This window comes from Melanerpes formicivorus, unplaced genomic scaffold (assembly GCF_026170545.1).
Source record: "Melanerpes formicivorus ecotype bairdi unplaced genomic scaffold, bMelFor1.0.p_v2 SCAF_67, whole genome shotgun sequence".
NCBI lineage: Eukaryota > Metazoa > Chordata > Aves > Piciformes > Picidae > Melanerpes > Melanerpes formicivorus.
This window is the reverse complement of record NW_027142419.1, coordinates 306,631-323,739: the sequence shown is the minus strand read 5'-3', so window position 1 is coordinate 323,739 and position 17,109 is coordinate 306,631. Positions and strand designations below refer to the sequence as shown.

Sequence of the window (17,109 nt, the reverse complement as noted above, 5' to 3'; positions counted from 1 at the left end):
AGAGGCTGAGGGAGCTGGGGTTGCTTAGCCTGGAGAAGAGGAGGCTCAGGGGAGACCTTCTTGCTCTCTGCAACTCCCTGAAGGGAGGTTGGAGCCAGGTGGGGGTTGGTCTCTTCTCCCAAGCAGGCAGTCAGCCCCAGAACAAGAGGACACAGTCTCAATCTGTGCCAGGGAAGGTTTAGGCTGGAGGTGAGGAGAAAGTTCTTCCCAGCAAGAGAGATTGGCCATTGGGATGGGCTGCCCAGGGAGGTGGTGGAGTCCCTGGAGATGTTCAAGAGGGGATTGGATGTGGCACTTGGAGCCATGGTTTGGCTGTCAGGAGGTGCTGGGTGCCAGCTTGGCCTTGCTGATCTCTGAGGTCTTTCCCAACCTTGCTGATTCTATGATCTTGAAGGTCCCTTCCAACCCAAACCCTTCCGGGATTCTGTGATCATTGTCTCCCAGTGTCCTGCTGCTGCTTCTCTGGTTCTCTGCTGGACTCCTTTGGCTTTGGCTTTGCCCTGACCATGACTTGGCCATTGGAATGTGCTGCTGGAGGTGTTCAAGAGGGGCTTGGATGTGGCCCTTGGAGCCATGGTTTGGCTGTTAGGAGGTGTTGGGTGCCAGCTTGGACTTGCTGAGCTCTGAGGTCTTTTCCAACCTGGTTGATTCTATGGCTCTAAGTCCAAAGCCCCACTAAACCCAACTTAACCTGAGACCCAAGGAGGTAAGGAACAGCTTTCTCAATCTGTGCCAGCTTCCTAACCCAGTCCAAAGTCACCCAAAACTCCTCTGGTTTGGAGAAACATTCAGCTCAGCCCCATCCTGAGAGATGCTGAGAGGCTGAGGGAGCTGGAGCTTTCTAGTCTGGAGAAGAGAAGACTGAGAGGGGATGTAAGAAATGCTTATCAATAGCTGAGGCTGGGGGGCAGGAGGGAGGGGACAGGGACAGGCTCTGCTCAGCTGCACCCTGGGGTAGGACAAGGGGCAATGGATGGAAGCTGCAGCACAGGAGGCTCCACCTCAGCATGAGGAGGAACTTCTGCACTGGGAGGGTCCCAGAGCCCTGGAGCAGGCTGCCCAGGGAGGTTGTGGAGTCTCCTTCCCTGGAGCCTTCCCAGCCCCATCTGGATGTGTTCCTGTGTGAGGTGGGCTGGATTCTCTGCTCCTGCTCTGGCAGGGGGGGTTGGACTGGATGATCTCTTTGGGCCCCTTCCCAACCCCTGACACCCTCTGATCCTTCCCCTGGGGAGCTCCTATTTGAATCCCTTCAGGACTGATCCCTTCCAGCCAACAAAGAGCCATTGCATCCCTTCATCAAAAGCACTGATTATCTCCAACCCCCAGAGCAAGGGCACACAGCAAGCTCCAAGAGGGAGCCTGAAGCAGATGCCCTGCTCCTGGTGCCTCTCTGATTTCAATCACTTGCACACCCACTCAAGCAAAGGGCAAGAAATTACAACCATGTGTTGGAAGCAATGATCTTCACCAGGTTGGGAGGGGAGGGGGGGGCCAGGCCCTAACTGAATGGTGGAAGATATTAAGGCTTCCATCTGGGAATAATAAACCTCCTGAACAAAAAGCCAGACCAGGGCATTAGCTTCAGGCAAGGGGCTGAGCTCGACCTGGCAGCAGGAGAGCAACATGAAACAGCTGTGCTGGGGGAAAGTGACATCCACTGGGGTACAGGATAGCCAAGGAGCAGGCTGCTCCTTCAGCAGACACAGCAAAGAGGGAATCTGAGCCTCCTCTAAGGCCTTTGGGAACCCAGAGAGACATCAAAGTTGGGAGAGAATGAGAGGGAATGGATTGGGAGGGGGTGGGGGTGGGGAAACCACCACCTCCCCATGAGCCAGCAATGGGCACTGGCAGCCCAGGAGGCAACCAAGTCCTGGCCTGCATCAGAAGAGTGAGAGGAGCAGGACAGGGAGGGGATTCTGCCCCTCTGCTCTGCTGAGGCCCCACCTGCAGCACTGCCTCCAGCTCTGGGGCCCACAGCAGAAGGACACAGAGCTGTTGGAGAGGGTCCAGAGGAGGCCACAAGGATGCTCCAAGGGCTGCAGCAGCTCTGCTGTGAGCACAGGCTGAGGGAGCTGGGGGTGTGCAGCCTGGAGAGGAGAAGGCTCCAGGGGGACCTCAGAGCTGCCTGCCAGGAGCTGAAGGGATCCTGCAGGAAGGCTGCAGAGAGACTTCTCCTGAGGGTGTCTGAGACAGGGCAAGAGGGAATGGTTTGCATCTAGAGTTAGAGTGGAGCTGAGGAAGAAGCTCTTCAGTATGAGGGGGGTGAGAGTCTGGAAGGGTCCAGAGCAGGCCATGAAGATGATCAGAGGGCTGGAGAACCTCCCCTACAGGGACAGGCTGAGAGAGTTGGAGCTGTTCAGCCTGGGGAAGAGAAGGCTCCAGGGAGACCTCAGAGCAGCCTCCCAGGACCTGAAGGGGCTGCAGGAGAGCTGGGGAGGGACTTGTGACAAGGGCTGGGGGTGATGGAATGAGAAGGAATGGATTGATGCTTCAGGAGGGGAGATTGAGACTGGAGACCTCCAACCTTGGTGACTCTGTGTGTGAGATGAGGAAGAAACTCTTCACAGTGAGGGGGGTGAGAGTCTGGAAGAGGCTGTGGCTGCCTCCTCCCTGGGGGTGTTGAAGGCCAGGCTGGATGAGGCCCTGAGCACCCAAAGCCTAGCTGAGAGGTGTCCCTGCCCAGGGTGGGGTGTTGGAGATGGTTAGCTGCAAGGTCCCTTCCAACCTGAGCCATTCCCTGACCATGCTCCCCAAGGGATTTCCACACTCCAGTCTCTCACTGCTGCTCACAGAACCTCACTCTCAGACTAACCAGCAGGGAGTGGAGCTGCATGGCTGCCTGCTCAGGACTTGCTGGCAAATGCCCAAGGAGCTCCAAACACCCACCCAGGCAGGTGCCAGTCCCTTGGGAAGTGGCAGCTACATGCTTGATGACTCACTGGAGGTGGGTGGATGCTCCCCACACCTGATTGAAAGGGAAAGCTGGAAGGGAACAGTGTGTGGGCCAAAGGGGAGTTGACACAAGGCCAAAGTGAACCCAGCTGAAGCCATGGGAGCTGCCTGAGCTGAACTCTGTGAGGCAGCATCACGTGCTGTGGGCACAGGCAAGAGGGAGAGGAGCCAGAGGAAGCTTGGGCCATATGCTGAGTGGGAACAGACAGAGGAAGCACTTGGGAGGATGGCTGGTGGAGGGAAGAAGAATGTTCCACTTCCACTGCCTGCTGGAGGGAGCAGTGTGGGATGGGCTTCACAGCTGGGAGGAGCATGCAGAGCAACACCTCCCAGCCAGGTGCTTCCAAGGTGTTGGGACATACAACACCCTCCTGGGACAGGCTGCCTAACCATCCTGGCTGCAAGCACTGGCTCCAGCAGCCTGGCCCAGCACGGCTGGAAACCAAGCCACTAACTGGGGGTTGGGCTCTGCTCCCCAGGAACAAGAGATAGGACAAGAGGAAATGGCCTCAAGCTGCAGGGCAGGTTTGGGTTGGACAGGAGAAGGAACTTAGGTTTAGGTTGGACATGAGAAGGAACTTAGGTTTGGGTTGGACATGAGAAGGAACTTAGGTTTAGGTTGGACATGGCCTTAAGCCAACTACATCCAAAGCTATCAGCACATCTAGGGGTGCTGCCCCAGCTCTCCACACCAACTGTCCAGCTCAGCTCAACTCTTCTGCTCTCTGCTCTGCTCTGCCAAACCTTCATCCTCCTGTGAAGCAGAAATGGTTCCCCAGCCAATTCCTGCCCAGCACAGCTCTGCTGTGCTCTGCACCCCCAAAGCACCACTTGGGCAGCAGTCAAAGAGTGCCTGCAGGAAGCTGGAGAAGGGCTGAGAGGAGACCCCCTGGCCCTCTACAGCGCCCTGGATGGAGGCTGGAGCAAGGTGAGGGTTGGTCTCTCCTCCCTAGGATCAGGACAAGAGGAAATGGCCTGCAATTGTGCCAGGGGAGCTTTGGGTTGGGCATGAGAAGAAACTTCTGCCCTGAAAGGCTTCTCGAAGCCTGGCCCAGGCTGCCCAGGGAGGTGGTGGAGTCCCCATCCCTGGAGGGGTTTCAGAGCCCCAGAGCTGCAGTGCTGAGGGCCATGGCTTAGCCCCAGCCTTGGCAGGGTTAGAGATTGGTTGGGCTGGATGGGCTTGAAGGCCTTTGCCCATCAGAACAACTCAGTGATGCCAAGAACACTGCCTCCAAAGTGAGCTCAGGGCCTGGAAGCTCCACCTGTTGCACATCTCCCACCCAGCAGGAACCATCACTGCCAGAGCAGATCCAGCACTGAGAGCTGGACCTCAACCCCCTCCAGCTGCTGCATCTCACCCCTCTATGATTTCCACTTCACAGCAAGACCTGCAGGCTGCTGCTCCATCCATAGATCCTTTCAGGGCTCTCTTGAGGGGATGGGAAAAGCTGAGGGTTCAAGGCTGAACTCAGTCAAGATCAAAGAGAACTGGAGGTCACTTCAGGACAAAGGCACCTCAGCATCTGCCTGACAAACCTGAGCCTGCTCCCATGTGGTGAAATCACAGCAGATCCTCCCCCCAGCAGCAGACAGGGGCTGCACCCTGCCTCCTCTGCTTGCTCTGCTCTGCTGAGACCTCACCTGGAGTACTGCACCCAGGTCTGGAGCCCTCAATGTAGAGGAAGGACCTGGACCTGAGGGAGCAGGTCCAGAGGAGGCCATGGAAATGCTCAGGGGCTTGAAGCAGCTCTCCTACAAGGAAGAGGCTGAGGGAGCTGGGGGGGTTCAGCCTGGAGAAGAGGAGGCTATGGGGAGACCTAATAGCAGCCTGCCAGTACCTGAAGGGAACTGCAGGAAGGATGGAGAGAGACTGTTTGCAAAGGCCTGCAGAGACAGGACCAGGGGCAATGGCTTCAAAGTAGAGCAGAGCAGAATCAGAGTGGATGTCAGGAACAAGTTTGGCACCATGAGGGTGGTGGAGCACTGGAATAGGTTGCCCAGGGAGGTAGTTGGGGTTCCATCCCTGGAAACATTCAAGGTGGGGCTCAAGAGGGCTCTAGGCAACCTGATCTAGTTGGGGATGGCCCTGCTGACTGCAGAGGAGGTTGGACTGAATGACCTGGATGAACAGGAGCCAGCAGTGTGCCCTGGGGGCCAAGAAGGCCAAGGGCATCCTGGCCTGCAGCAGGAAGAGTGTGGCCAGCAGGAGCAGGGAAGTCCTTGTGCCCTGTGCTCAGCACTGCTTAGGCCACACCTGGAGTCCTGTGTCCAGCTCTGGGCTCCTCAGGTTAGGAAAGAGGTTGAGCTGCTGGAAGGTGTCCAGAGAAGGACAAGAAAGCTGGGGAGGGGTCTGGAGCACAGCCCTGGGAGGAGAGGCTGAGGGAGCTGGGGTTGCTTAGCCTGCAGAAGAGGAGGCTCAGGGGAGACCTTCTTGCTCTCTGCAACTCCCTGAAGGGAGGTTGGAGCCAGGTGGGGGTTGGTCTCTTCTCCCAGGCAGGCAGCCAGCCCCAGAACAAGAAGACACAGTCTCAAGCTGTGCCAGGGGAGGTTTAGGCTGGAGGTGAGGAGAAAGTTCTTCCCAGCAAGAGAGATTGGCCATTGGGATGTGCTGCCCAGGGAGGTGGTGGAGTCCCCATCCCTGGAGGTGTTCCAGAGGGGCTTGGATGTGGCCCTTGGAGCCATGGTTCAGCTGTCAGGAGGTGCTGGGTGCCAGCTTGGCCTTGCTGAGCTCTGAGCTCTTGTCCAACCTGATTGATTCTACCACCTTTGGAGACCCCTTCCCACCCAGACCATTCTCCGATCCTCTGTCCCTCCCAGAGGCAGCTGGGGAGCCCCTTCCAGGCTCCTTTGTGGGTGGGGGAGAAGGGAAGGAGGAGAGCAGAGGGCTCTGCAGGCAGGGCTGACATACAAGTCTCTGTACTGGTCAAAGGCATTGTTGGCTTCCACCTCCAGCTTGCGCAGGCGAGCGGATGGCATGGCACCGTCTTCCAGGGGAGGGTCGTACTTGTTGCTCCATGGTGACCTGCCAAAGGCACAAGGGAACAGACAGTCAGGCAGACTCTGACCTGGATACACAGGTGCTCAGCTCCCCAACACCACCAGGTGCCCAGAGCTGTTTGCCTGGAAGAATCTCACACACACACACACAAAAGAAGCATTTCAAACCCCGCTAGGAAGGGGATGCTGCGCCCCCACAGCACCCCGGCTCCTGGGGGGACACTCCTGCCTCCTGCTGCACAGCCAGCCTACCTCCTCCTGCTTAGCACAGGGAAGCTGCTGAAGGCTCTGGAGAACAGAGCTGGTGAGGAGCAGGTGAGGGGCTGGGGTTGTTGAGCCTGGGGAAAGGAGGCTGAGGGGAGACCCTTGTGGCTCCCTCCAACTCCCCGAAAGGAGGCTGGAGCCAGGTGGGATTGGGCTCTTCTCCCAAGGGTTGTGGGGTCTCCTTCTCTAGAGATCTTAGAAACCTGCCTGCATGTGCTCCTGGGGGACCTACCCTAAGTGGTCCTGGCTTTGCAGGGGGGGTTAGACTCAAAGATTTCTAGAGATGACCTCCAAGCCCTAACGTTCTGTGGTAAGAGGCAATGGCCTGAAGGCCAGGTGGGGCTTGGTCTCTTCTCCCAAGAAACAAGAGGAAATGGCTTCAAACTGCACCAGGAGAGGGTCAGGTTGGACATGAGGAACAATTTCTTTGCTGCAAGAGTGGTCAGGGACTGGCACAGGCTGCCCAGGGAGGTGGTGGGGTCCCCATCCCTGGGGGGGTTCAAGCCGTGTGTGGCCATGGCCCCTGGGGCTGCGGTTTGGTGGCCACGGTGGGGCTGGGCTGATGGTTGGGCTGGGCTGATGGTTGGGCTGGATGACCTTGGAGGCCTTTTCCCAGCCCAAACAATTCCCTGATGCTCAAGCAGGAGGCCTCAGCACTGGCACCCCAGGTATTTCCCACTTCTCCTCCTGCAAACCCAAACAGCTGGGGTGGCTGCCTGGGGACCTGACAGGGCTCCAGCCTGCACACTGCTGGCTCCACTTCAAGCCCAAGCCACTCCTCCACCCCCCTGCTTTGAAGATCGACTCTGGTTTCAGTGACACACATTAGGAAAGCCCTCTGAAGAGCTGGAGAGGGTTTTAGCAGGGCTGGGAAAGCTGCAGGGTTATCCTGTGATCCCCACAGGTGTGCAGGAGGTTGCTGCAGTGCCCTTAATGAAAGCTGTGGTAGGAGCAGAGTCCTGAAAGCCTTTGCCCACCTGCTGCAGACTTTCTTCAGTCCCACTCTGGAAAGCTGCATTTTGCCTTTCCATTTCCCCCTGGGCATCACCAACCTCCATATATCAAACTGCTGCCTTCCAGGAGGTGCCTCCACCCCTTGCCCTCCTCCCTTCCAAGCACCCCCAGCCTGCTCCCACCACCTCTTAATGCAGTCCCTACCCTGGGCCTGGGCCTCAGGAGCCGTTTGCTCCTCACCTCTCACCCAGGCACCCAGCCCTGACCTCTGTGACATGCCAAGCACAAAGAGCAGGCTCTGCTCCCCTCTGCCCTTGTGCTTGCCCAACACTTCCCTCCTCCCTGCCACCTCTGACTCCACAGGTGAGGCAGCAGGAGGAGCTAAATCATTATGGAGGAGCTAAATCATTATGGCACATCCCCCCCTGGGCAATGGGTTTCAGCTGGTGGCTCTCAGGGGGAAGCAGCTGCTTAACATTGGCTTGCTCTGGAGAAAGCCAACAGCTCCAGCAAGTGCTCCTCTGGCTAATGACCCTCTGAGATCAAAGAGATCACAGAATGGGAGGGGCTGGAAGGCACCCCTGCAGCCCATCAAGCCCTTTGCCACAGCAGAGGCCAAGAAGGCCAAGGGCATCCTGGCCTGCAGCAGGAAGAGTGTGGCCAGCAGGAGCAGGGAAGTCCTTGTGCCCTGTGCTCAGCGCTGCTTAGGCCACACCTGGAGTCCTGTGTCCAGTTCTGGGCTCCTCAGGTTAGGAAAGAGGTTGAGCTGCTGGAAGGTGTCCAGAGAAGGGCAAGAAAGCTGGGGAGGGGTCTGGAGCACAGCCCTGGGAGGAGCGGCTGAGGGAGCTGGGGTTGCTTAGCCTGGAGAAGAGGAGGCTCAGGGGAGACCTTCTTGCTCTCTCCAACTCCCTGAAGGGAGGTTGGAGCCAGGTGGGGGTTGGTCTCTTCTCCCAGGCAGGCAGCCAGCCCCAGAACAAGAGGACACAGTCTCAAGCTGTGCCAGGGGAGGTTTAGGCTGGAGGTGAGGAGAAAGTTCTTCACTGAGAGAGTAATTGAACCTGCAGCAGGCTGAGGGTGTGGGCAAGAGAAGCTGCAGCTGGAGGTGAGGAGAAAGTTCTTCCCAGCAAGAGAGATTGGCCATTGGGATGTGCTGCCCAGGGAGGTGGTGGAGTCCCCATCCCTGGAGGTGTTCAAGAAGGGATTGGATGTGGCACTTGGAGCCATGGCTGAGCTGTCAGGAGGTGCTGGGTGCCAGCTGGGACTTGCTGAGCTCTGAGCTCTTTCCCAACCTTACTGATCCCATGATTTTAAGAGCAATGCAATCAGCAGGCTGTGCCCAGCAGAGGAGGAGTGGTGCTGGGTTTGAAGGGTGCAGTCCCTGGGGCTGGGGCAGGTTGCAGGCAGGGGAATTGCTACTCCTTGGGGCTTCTGATGGAGCATGTGGCTCTGAAGGGGGGGAAAGGGGGGGGAGAACAAAAACCCCCAAAGGCAAACAGAATCATTGTGGAAAATATCAGAAGGCTTTTGAAGAGCCCAGAAACCTCCTCCCTGCTTTTGGCCTAATTGATTAAATTAGTGCAAGAGCCACTTCCCCTCCCCCTCCCCCTCCCCACTGGAGAGTTTATGAGGTATGAACACCAGGGCCTGAGCACAAGGGCACAGAATGGGATTAACACATCCACATGTTAGCCTTGCTTGGCTTTCAAAGGCTTTTGTGCTTTGTGCTGAGGGGGAAGGAATTTCCCTCCACCAGGCAGGGCTGAGCCCAATCAATTCCAGAAGGAAGAATCACTTCAGAACGCCTGGCTCCAAAGCCTCCCCAGCCAGAGCATTCTTTTAAGGCCAACAATTAATGCCTCCTGCCTGCTGTAGGGGAAGCAAATGAAATGCCTGCTCTGGGAGCCCCATAACTGAATGAAGCCTCAAAAGTGAGCAGAATAATAACCCCCACCCCTCCATCCCCCCCAAATCCTGCTTCCTTGAAACTAGTTAAGCATCTTCTGAGGAAGAAAGAGCACATTTCAGAGGCAGGCATGAAACTCACCCTCAGGAAAGGCACTTAGGAAAGGTGGAGGAGTGCTAGGAGTCAGGGGGGCACAGTTCTGCTTGGCAAGGGCCTCTGCACACTGCCTCTGCACACTGCCTCTGCCCCTGGTGAGAGGTGCTGAAGGCAGCAGCCTGGACAGGATGCAAGGGGGCTGCAAGGAACACCCCCCAGCTTGAGGGAGAAAGCAGCTCCTGGAATGCTCAGGGGAAAGGCAGCATCTGACCCCAGAGGATGGAGCTCTGTGGGAGTGCCTCTGGTGGAGGGCAGCAGGTACAAAACCTTTTGAAGCTGCTAATTTAGGTCTGGAGCAAATGCAGGTAGTTGCTAATGCAGATCTAATTTAGGTCTGGAGCAAATGTAGGTAGTTGCTAATGCAGATCTGGGGGCAGTCTGAGCCCCTGCACTCCAAGAAGGACATTTGAGGGGCTGGAGTGTGCCCAGGGAAGGGCAATGAAGGTGGTGAAGGGGGTGAGGAGCAGCTGAGGGAACTGAGGTGGTTGAGCCTGGAGAAGAGGAGGCTCTGCAGAAACCTGAGAGCAGCCATCCACTGCTTGAAGGGAGCTCCAGGAGAGCTGGGGAGGGACTTTTGAGAAGGGCTGGGAGTAATGGGGTGAGAGGAAATGGTTTGAAATGAGAGAAGAGTAGATTTAGATGGGATGTAAGGAACACAGCCCAGGGCAGGGGGGGTGGAACTAGATGACCCTTGTGGGCCCTTCCAACCCTGACTGATCCTATGAGGTTCTGCACCAGGAGGGTGTGGAACAGATTGCCCAGGGAGGCAGTTGAGGCCCCATCCCTGGAGACATCCAAGGTCAGACTTGATCTGGCCCTGGGCAGCCTGCTCTAGCTGAAGCTGCCCCTGCTGCCTGCAGGGGGGTTGGACAAGATGACCTTTCAGGGTCATCTTCCAACCTGAGGAGACCTTATTGTTGTCCACAACTCCCTGAAGGGAGGTTGGAGCCAGCTGGGGGTTGGTCTCTTCTCCCAGGCAGCCAGCAGCAGAACAAGAGGACATAGCCTCAAGCTGTGCCAGGGGAGGTTCAGGCTGGATGTTAGGTAGAAATTCTTCCCAGCAAGAGAGATTGGCCGTGGGAATGTGCTGCCTGGGGAGGTGGTGGAGTCCCCATCCCTGGAGGTGCTTAGGAAGAGCCTGGCTGAGGCACTTGGTGCCTTGGTTTGGTTGATCAGATGGTGCTGGGGGAGAGGTTGGACCTGATGATCTCCAAGGTCCTTTCCAAGCTGGTTAATTCCATTCCATTGAAGCTACAGTGAAGCAATCTGTGAGTAAGAGGGAGAGGGGACTGCAGGAGTGGAGCCCAGCTCTCATTTGCACAGCTAACCCTTTCAGCTGCTGGGTGGAACTCACCTGTAGGAGTCTCCATCTCTGTTGTAGTCACACAATAGATAGTCTTTGCCTACGACCTTATCTCGTGCAATCTTCAAGGGCTGGTCAACAGAGGAGAGGAGATCTTCACAGAGGCTTGGGACCTGGGGGGGTGGAGAGGAACAAAAACCAGGGAGGGAGAAGAGGGTAAACACATTAAGGCTGACAGAGACTGGCACCCCTACGAGGAGATTCTGTTCTTAACAGCCCACATCTGTCCCAAAGGCAGAAGCCCTTTACAGACAACAACAAACACTGCAGCTCCACCCCAGCCCTGGGCTCCCCCCTCCTGAGACCTGCAGATTCAATTCCCCAGCCCCTGCTGTGGTCCAGCACACTTCCCTCTCTGCAGCCTCTGCCTTAGCTCCTTGCCAAAGACTACCAGCAAAGTGACTGGGGAGGGCTGGGGAGTGAAGGTAACCATGTCTAGTGGGGTGGAGAGGAGGGGAGCTGCTAAAAGCAAAGCCCAGCCACACATCACAGCCTGCTCTGCTTTTGCTCCACAAGCTCCCACTCTAGTAAGGGCTTAGAAGAGTTTCCAGGCAGCTGGCCAAACATTACCATGCTGGCTAACAACAACCTGCCTGTGTCTGGAGGCTGGCAAAATCAGACACTGCTCCTACACAGGTAGCTTGGAATGGATTGGTCAGCCCAGCTCTCCCCCTGCACTGCACCTGCAGAGACAGCAAGCTCAGGTGCAGTGTGGCACAGAGGCTTTGATGGGCTGTGATGAGGATGGTCTGCAGCCTGGGGAGGGAGCAGGGGTGGGGAGAGAAGGGAGCAGGGGGGAGAGAAGGGGGCAGGGGGGGAGAAAGGAATAAACCAGGTTGGAAAAGACCTCAGAGATCATCAAGTCCAACCTATCACCCAGCACCATCTGATCAACCAAACCATGGCACCAAATGCCTCAGCCAGGCTCTTCCTAAACACCTCCAGGGATGGGGACTCCACCACCTCCCTGGGCAGCACATTCCCACGACCAATCTCTCTTTCTATGAAGAATTTCTTCCTCACCTCCAGCCTAAACCTCCCCTGGCACAGCTTGAGACTGTGTCCTCTTGTTCTGGGGCTGGGTGCCTGCCTGGGAGAAGAGACCAACCCCCACCTGGCTCCAACCTCCCTTCAGGGAGTTGTAGGCAGCAGCCCAAGAAAGGGTTGGTAGAGGCAGCAGCAGAGCTGAAGCATGAGGTTGGGGTTCTTCCCTTTGGTCTGGAGAGGCTGTGGGGTGGGGAGGAGTGAGCAGGCTAAGCAGCAGGGCAGTCAGGTGTTTGGGTAAAGCTAGACACCCCTCCTAGGAGCTCATCATCTGCTGCCTGGAGAGCTGGCTGAAGCAAGCTGAGCAGCAGGGTGCATTCACCCAGGAAATAGAAGTGGACAGGAGGCAGAAGGCTTTTAGGGAAACTTCCCTTTGCTCTGAGAGCAGACAGCCCCAAAGCCTGCAGGGAGCTGAGCCCCAGCAGCAGTGTCATGGCCCCAGCTCAGGGAAGTGCTGGGTCTGTGCTCTTGAGGCCAGCTGGCTCCACTTTGGCTCTTCCTTCACTTCTCCACTAGCTATTAATTGTAGGCTGACTCTTCAGCAACCTGAGATGACTCCTGCAGTTTCAGAGCTGGTGGAGGCAGGATGAGGGGGAATGGATTGGAGAGGGAAGAGGAGAGATTCAGAAAGGAGAGCAGGGAGAGAGTCTTCAGAGTGAGGGTGGGGAGAGACTGGGCCAGGCTGCCCAGGGAGGCTGTGGATGCCTCCTCCCTGGAGGTGTGCAAGGACATCCTTGTGGCTCCCTGTTGGACTCTCCCTAGATGAGCATCTGAAGGCTGGGGGGCAAGAGGCTGGGGCCAGACTCTTGTCAGCAGTACCCAGAAACAGGAAAGGGGCAAAGGGCACAAACTGGAACCTAGGAAGTGTCATCTGGCCTGCAGCAGGAAGAGTGTGGCCAGCAGGAGCAGGGAAGTCCTTGTGCCCTGTGCTCAGCACTGCTTAGGCCACACCTGGAGTCCTGTGTCCAGCTCTGGGCTCCTCAGGTTAGGAAAGAGGTTGAGCTGCTGGAAGGTGTCCAGAGAAGGGCAAGAAAGCTGGGGAGGGGTCTGGAGCACAGCCCTGGGAGGAGAGGCTGAGGGAGCTGGGGTTGCTTAGCCTGCAGAAGAGGAGGCTCAGGGGAGACCTTCTTGCTCTCTCCAACTCCCTGAAGGGAGGTTGGAGCCAGCTGGGGGTTGGGCTCTTCTCTCAGGCAGCCAGCCCCAGAACAAGAGGACACAGTCTCAAGCTGTGCCAGGGGAGGGTCAGGCTGGATGTTAGGAAGAAATTCTTCCCAGCAAGAGAGATTGGCCATGGGAATGTGCTGCCCAGGGAGGTGGTGGAGTCCCCATCCCTGGAGGTGTTTAGGAAGAGCCTGGCTGAGGCACTTGGTGCCATGGTTTAGTTGATCAGATGGTGCTGGGTGAGAGGTTGGACTTGATGATCTTGAAGGTCTCTTCCAACCTGGTTCATTCTACTCTATTCTATCTGAGCAGGAAAAGAAAGTTGTTTGGTGTGAGGGTGCTGAGCCCTGCAGGCTGCCCAGAGAGGTTGTGGAGTCTCCTTGGTGTGGAGAGCTTCCAACCCCCCCTGGGGCATTGTGCTGCTGGGTGAGCTGCTGGGGGTGCCCTGCTGGAGCAGGGGCTTGAACTGGCTGAGCTCGAGAGGTCCCTTCCAACTCCACCCTGCTGGGATTCTGGGACTCTCTGATTCTGTTTAAGATGATTCTACTTCATCTTTGTGAAGCAGGGAGGAACCAAAGGGCGATTTGGGAACACAGCTACCCCTGAGCAGGGTCACTGTGGCAGTGCTGGGAGCTGGGGCTCCTCCTGCAGCCATACCAGGGGGTGCTTTGTACCATACATCCCAGAACAGAACCCTGCACTGTCCTACAGTGCTGCAAGGCACCAGCATGCCCCAGAGCCATTGTCCCCTGGGAACAGGCACCCCACAGCACTGCAGGCAGCAGATCCTCCTCTCCTTCAGGATTAAAAGAGGGAAGAAAACCTCTTCAGCTCCTTTGGAAAGACAGAGAAATGTCAAAAGTAACAAAAGAGCAGAGAGCCCAGCTGATGGAGCTGCTCAGGGACTCCTCCTGGCTGCAAAGAGCACCCAAGTGTGGCACAGCTCTCTCAGGAGAATCATCTGTGTGTCATGTATTCCCTCAGCAGCCAAGAGCTGCTGGGCTTCCTTGCTAAGGAGGAATTCACAAGCTTCAGGCCCTCTGGAAAGCTGCTTACAAGGGTGCTTCAGGACTCCAGGAAGATGAGGCCAAGGTTTTCAGCAGGGCCTGACATGAGATGGCTCTTCCTAAACAGCTCCAGGGATGGGGACTCCACCACCTCCCTGGGCAGCACATCCCATGGCCAATCTCTCTTGCTGGGAAGAACTTTCTCCTCACCTCCAGCCTGAACCTCCCCTGGCACAGCTTGAGACTGTGTCCTCTTGTTCTGGGGTAGCTGCCTGCCTGGGAGAAGAGACCAACCCCCACCTGGCTCCAACCTCCCTGCAGGGAGTTGCAGAGAGCAAGAAGGTCTCCCCTGAGCCTCCTCTTCTCCAGGCTAAGCAACCCCAGCTCCCTCAGCCTCTCCTCCCAGGGCTGTGCCCCAGACCCCTCCCCAGCTTTCTTGCCCTTCTCTGGACACCTTCCAGCAGCTCAACCTCTTTCCTAACCTGAGGAGCCCAGAACTGGACACAGGACTCCAAGTAGTTGTGGCCTAACCAGTGCTGAGCACAGGGCACAAGGATGACTTCCCTGCTCCTGCTGGCCACACTCTTCCTGATGCAGGCCAGCTTAAGCCCTCACTGATTTAATGTGGTCCCCAGGGCTCTCTGGACCCTAATGCACCCCAAAGCAGCACTCAGTGATCACAGAATTATGGAGAAGACCTCTGAGATCCTCAAGTCCAGCCTCTGACTCTGCTGCTAAGTCACAGGGGCAAGCTTTCCTCCCTGGAAACCAGGAAAGACAGAACCCAGAATCTGAAGGGGGGGAGGTCCAGGCTCAGCTGCTCAGCCTGGACCCAATCAGCAGCACAAACCATGCAGCAGGGTTGGGGTTTTGCTCCCCCACCTCCTGTCCAAGGAGACACTCAATGAATGAGCAGCACAGAGGGAAGGCAAACAGAATGAAAGGTGAGTTAAGCATCATCTGCTGCCTGTTGAACAAGGCTCCTCTTGTCTCCTGTAACAGGACCCTCCAGCAGAGCAAGCCAGGGATGTGGACAGTGTTTTAATTAAGGCAACTGCTCTGCTATCAGGACAAATAATCACTTGTGTCAAAGTGGGAACTGGACACTGGGGGGGGGGGGGGGGGAAGGTGGGGACACACACTAAGCTTACCTAAGAATCATTCCTCCTTCACTCATTTTTTTTCTGCTCAAATTGTTCTCCCCAGAGCAATTGGCTCTGACTGATTTAGTTTGAGATGATTAAACACCTCCCCCCAAAAAGGTCAGGAGAAACAAGAGCAGCTTGGGGGCTCCTCAGCCACAGGAGCCAGCTGATGCAGCCCAGAAAGCCCAGGGGGTCCTGGCCTGCAGCCAGAGGAGTGTGGGCAGCAGGGCAAGAGAGGGGATCCTGCCCCCTTGACTCTAGTATCATAGAATCAGTCAGGGTGGGAAGGGACCACAAGGATCAGCTAGTTCCAACCCCCCTGCCATGGGCAGGGACACCCCACACTACATCAGCCTGGCCAGAGCCTCATCCAGCCTGGCCTTAAACACCTCCAGGGACAAGGCCTCAACCACCTCCCTGGACAACCCATTCCAGGGCTTCACCACTCTCATGGGGAAGAACTTCCTCCTCACCTCCAGCCTCAATCTCCCCACCTCCAGCTTCATTCCATTCCCCCTAGTCCTAGCACTACCTGAGATCCTGAGCAGTCCCTCCCCAGCCTTCCTGTAGCCCCCTTCAGATACTGGAAGGCCACAATGAGGTCACCTCAGAGCCTTCTCTTCTCCAGACTGAGCAGCCCCAACTCCTTCAGTCTGTCCTCACAGCAGAGCAGCTCCAGCCCTCTGCTCATCCTCCTGGCCCTGCTCTGGACACCTTCCAGCACCTCCAGATCCTTCTTGCCATAGGGGCTCCAGAACTGGAGGCAGGACTCCAGGTGGGGTCTCCCCAGAGCTGAGCAGAGGGGGAGAATCACCTCCCTTGACTCTGCTCTGCTGAGACCTCGCTTCCAATCCTGCCTCCAGTGCTGGGGTCCCCAGCAGAAGGAGGACACAGAGCTGCTGGAGTGAGGCCAGAGGAGGCCACAAAGATGATCCAAGGGCTGGAGCAGCTCTGCTGTGAGCACAGGCTGAGGGAGCTGGGGCTGTGCAGCCTGGAGAGGAGAAGGCTCCAGGGGGACTTCAGAGCTGCTGCCAGTACCTGAAGGGATCCTGCAGGAAGGCTGCAGAGAGACTTCTCCTGAGGGTGTCTGGAGACAGGCCAAGGGGGAATGGTTTGAAGCTGAGGCAGAGCAGGAGCTGAGGAAGAAATTCTTCAGTCTGAGGGTGGTGAGAGTTTGAAATTGGTGGCCCAGAGAGGTTGTGGCTGCCTCCTCCCTGGGGGTGTTCAAGGCCAGGCTGGATGAGGCCTTGAGCAGCTGACTCTGGTTGAGAGGAGTCCCTGCCCCTGGTGCAGAGGTAGGAGCAGATAATCTCTGAGGTCCCTTCCAACCTGAGCCATTGTATGACTCTGTGTCTTACACACACTCCCCCTGCTTGCTCTGACCTTGCTGACTGCACCACATCCAGTTCTGCACCTTACAGATTCAGCAGTTAATGTTTTAACTTCTGAGCCACTTGAGCACACCAAGGTGGTTGTTTCCCTCCCCTGCTCTCACTGCAAGCATTCATGTTTACAAGCACAACAGCAACCCTGCTGCTGGAAGGTTCTGCCCCTTGGAACCTGCCTTTTTCTGTTCATTCACAGGTCAGCCTCTCCTGACCTCCACAGCAACCTTACACACTGCAGAGCTATGCTCCAGGCAGCTGAGTGACAGCTGAAACACATTTCCCCCCCCCTTCAAGAAGCAGAAGAGAGCAGCAGCAAGCTTGAAAAGAGCAGGAGAGAAGGCACTCAGCTCCATTTGCCCTCTGAATTGGTGCCTGGGAGCATGCAGGTATCTGAGCACACAGGGGACCAGAGCAGCTTTTAATTAACAGCCTCAGCCAAAGAGGAAAATGAATCTTTTAATTGCCTGGGAACTCTTCAAGCCCTGATCTGAGTTCTCCAAGCCCAGTGCAATCACTCCAGGAGGGGCAAACCACTGCCCACCTCACCTGGGGGCTCTGACGCCAGAGGCCTTGCGAGTTAGCCAGGGCTCTGCCCTGCAGGCACAGCACCTCCCCCCTCCAGCTCAGACCCTTCCCCTCTAGGCCAGCACCCCCTCCTCCAGGCCAGCATCCCCTCCTCCAAGGCCAGCATCCCCTCCTCCAAGGCCAGCATCCCCTCCTCCAAGGCCAGCATCCCCCCCTCTAAGGCCAGCATCCCCCCCTCCTAAGGCCAGCA

At 56.9% G+C, this 17,109-nt stretch overlaps 1 protein-coding gene across 1 annotated transcript in view; it reads right to left on the bottom strand.

Annotated features, from left to right (window-relative positions):
* Positions 1-17,109, bottom strand: part of CAPZB (capping actin protein of muscle Z-line subunit beta) — a 74,856-nt gene that overhangs the window by 22,159 nt on the left and 35,588 nt on the right. Inside the window, exons 3-4 of the mRNA XM_068162710.1 lie at positions 10,581-10,702; positions 5,861-5,974 (exon numbers count right to left, since the gene is read on the bottom strand). Of these exons, the coding sequence (XP_068018811.1) occupies positions 5,861-5,974; positions 10,581-10,702 (236 nt within the window). The remainder of the gene's footprint in view (positions 1-5,860; positions 5,975-10,580; positions 10,703-17,109) is intronic.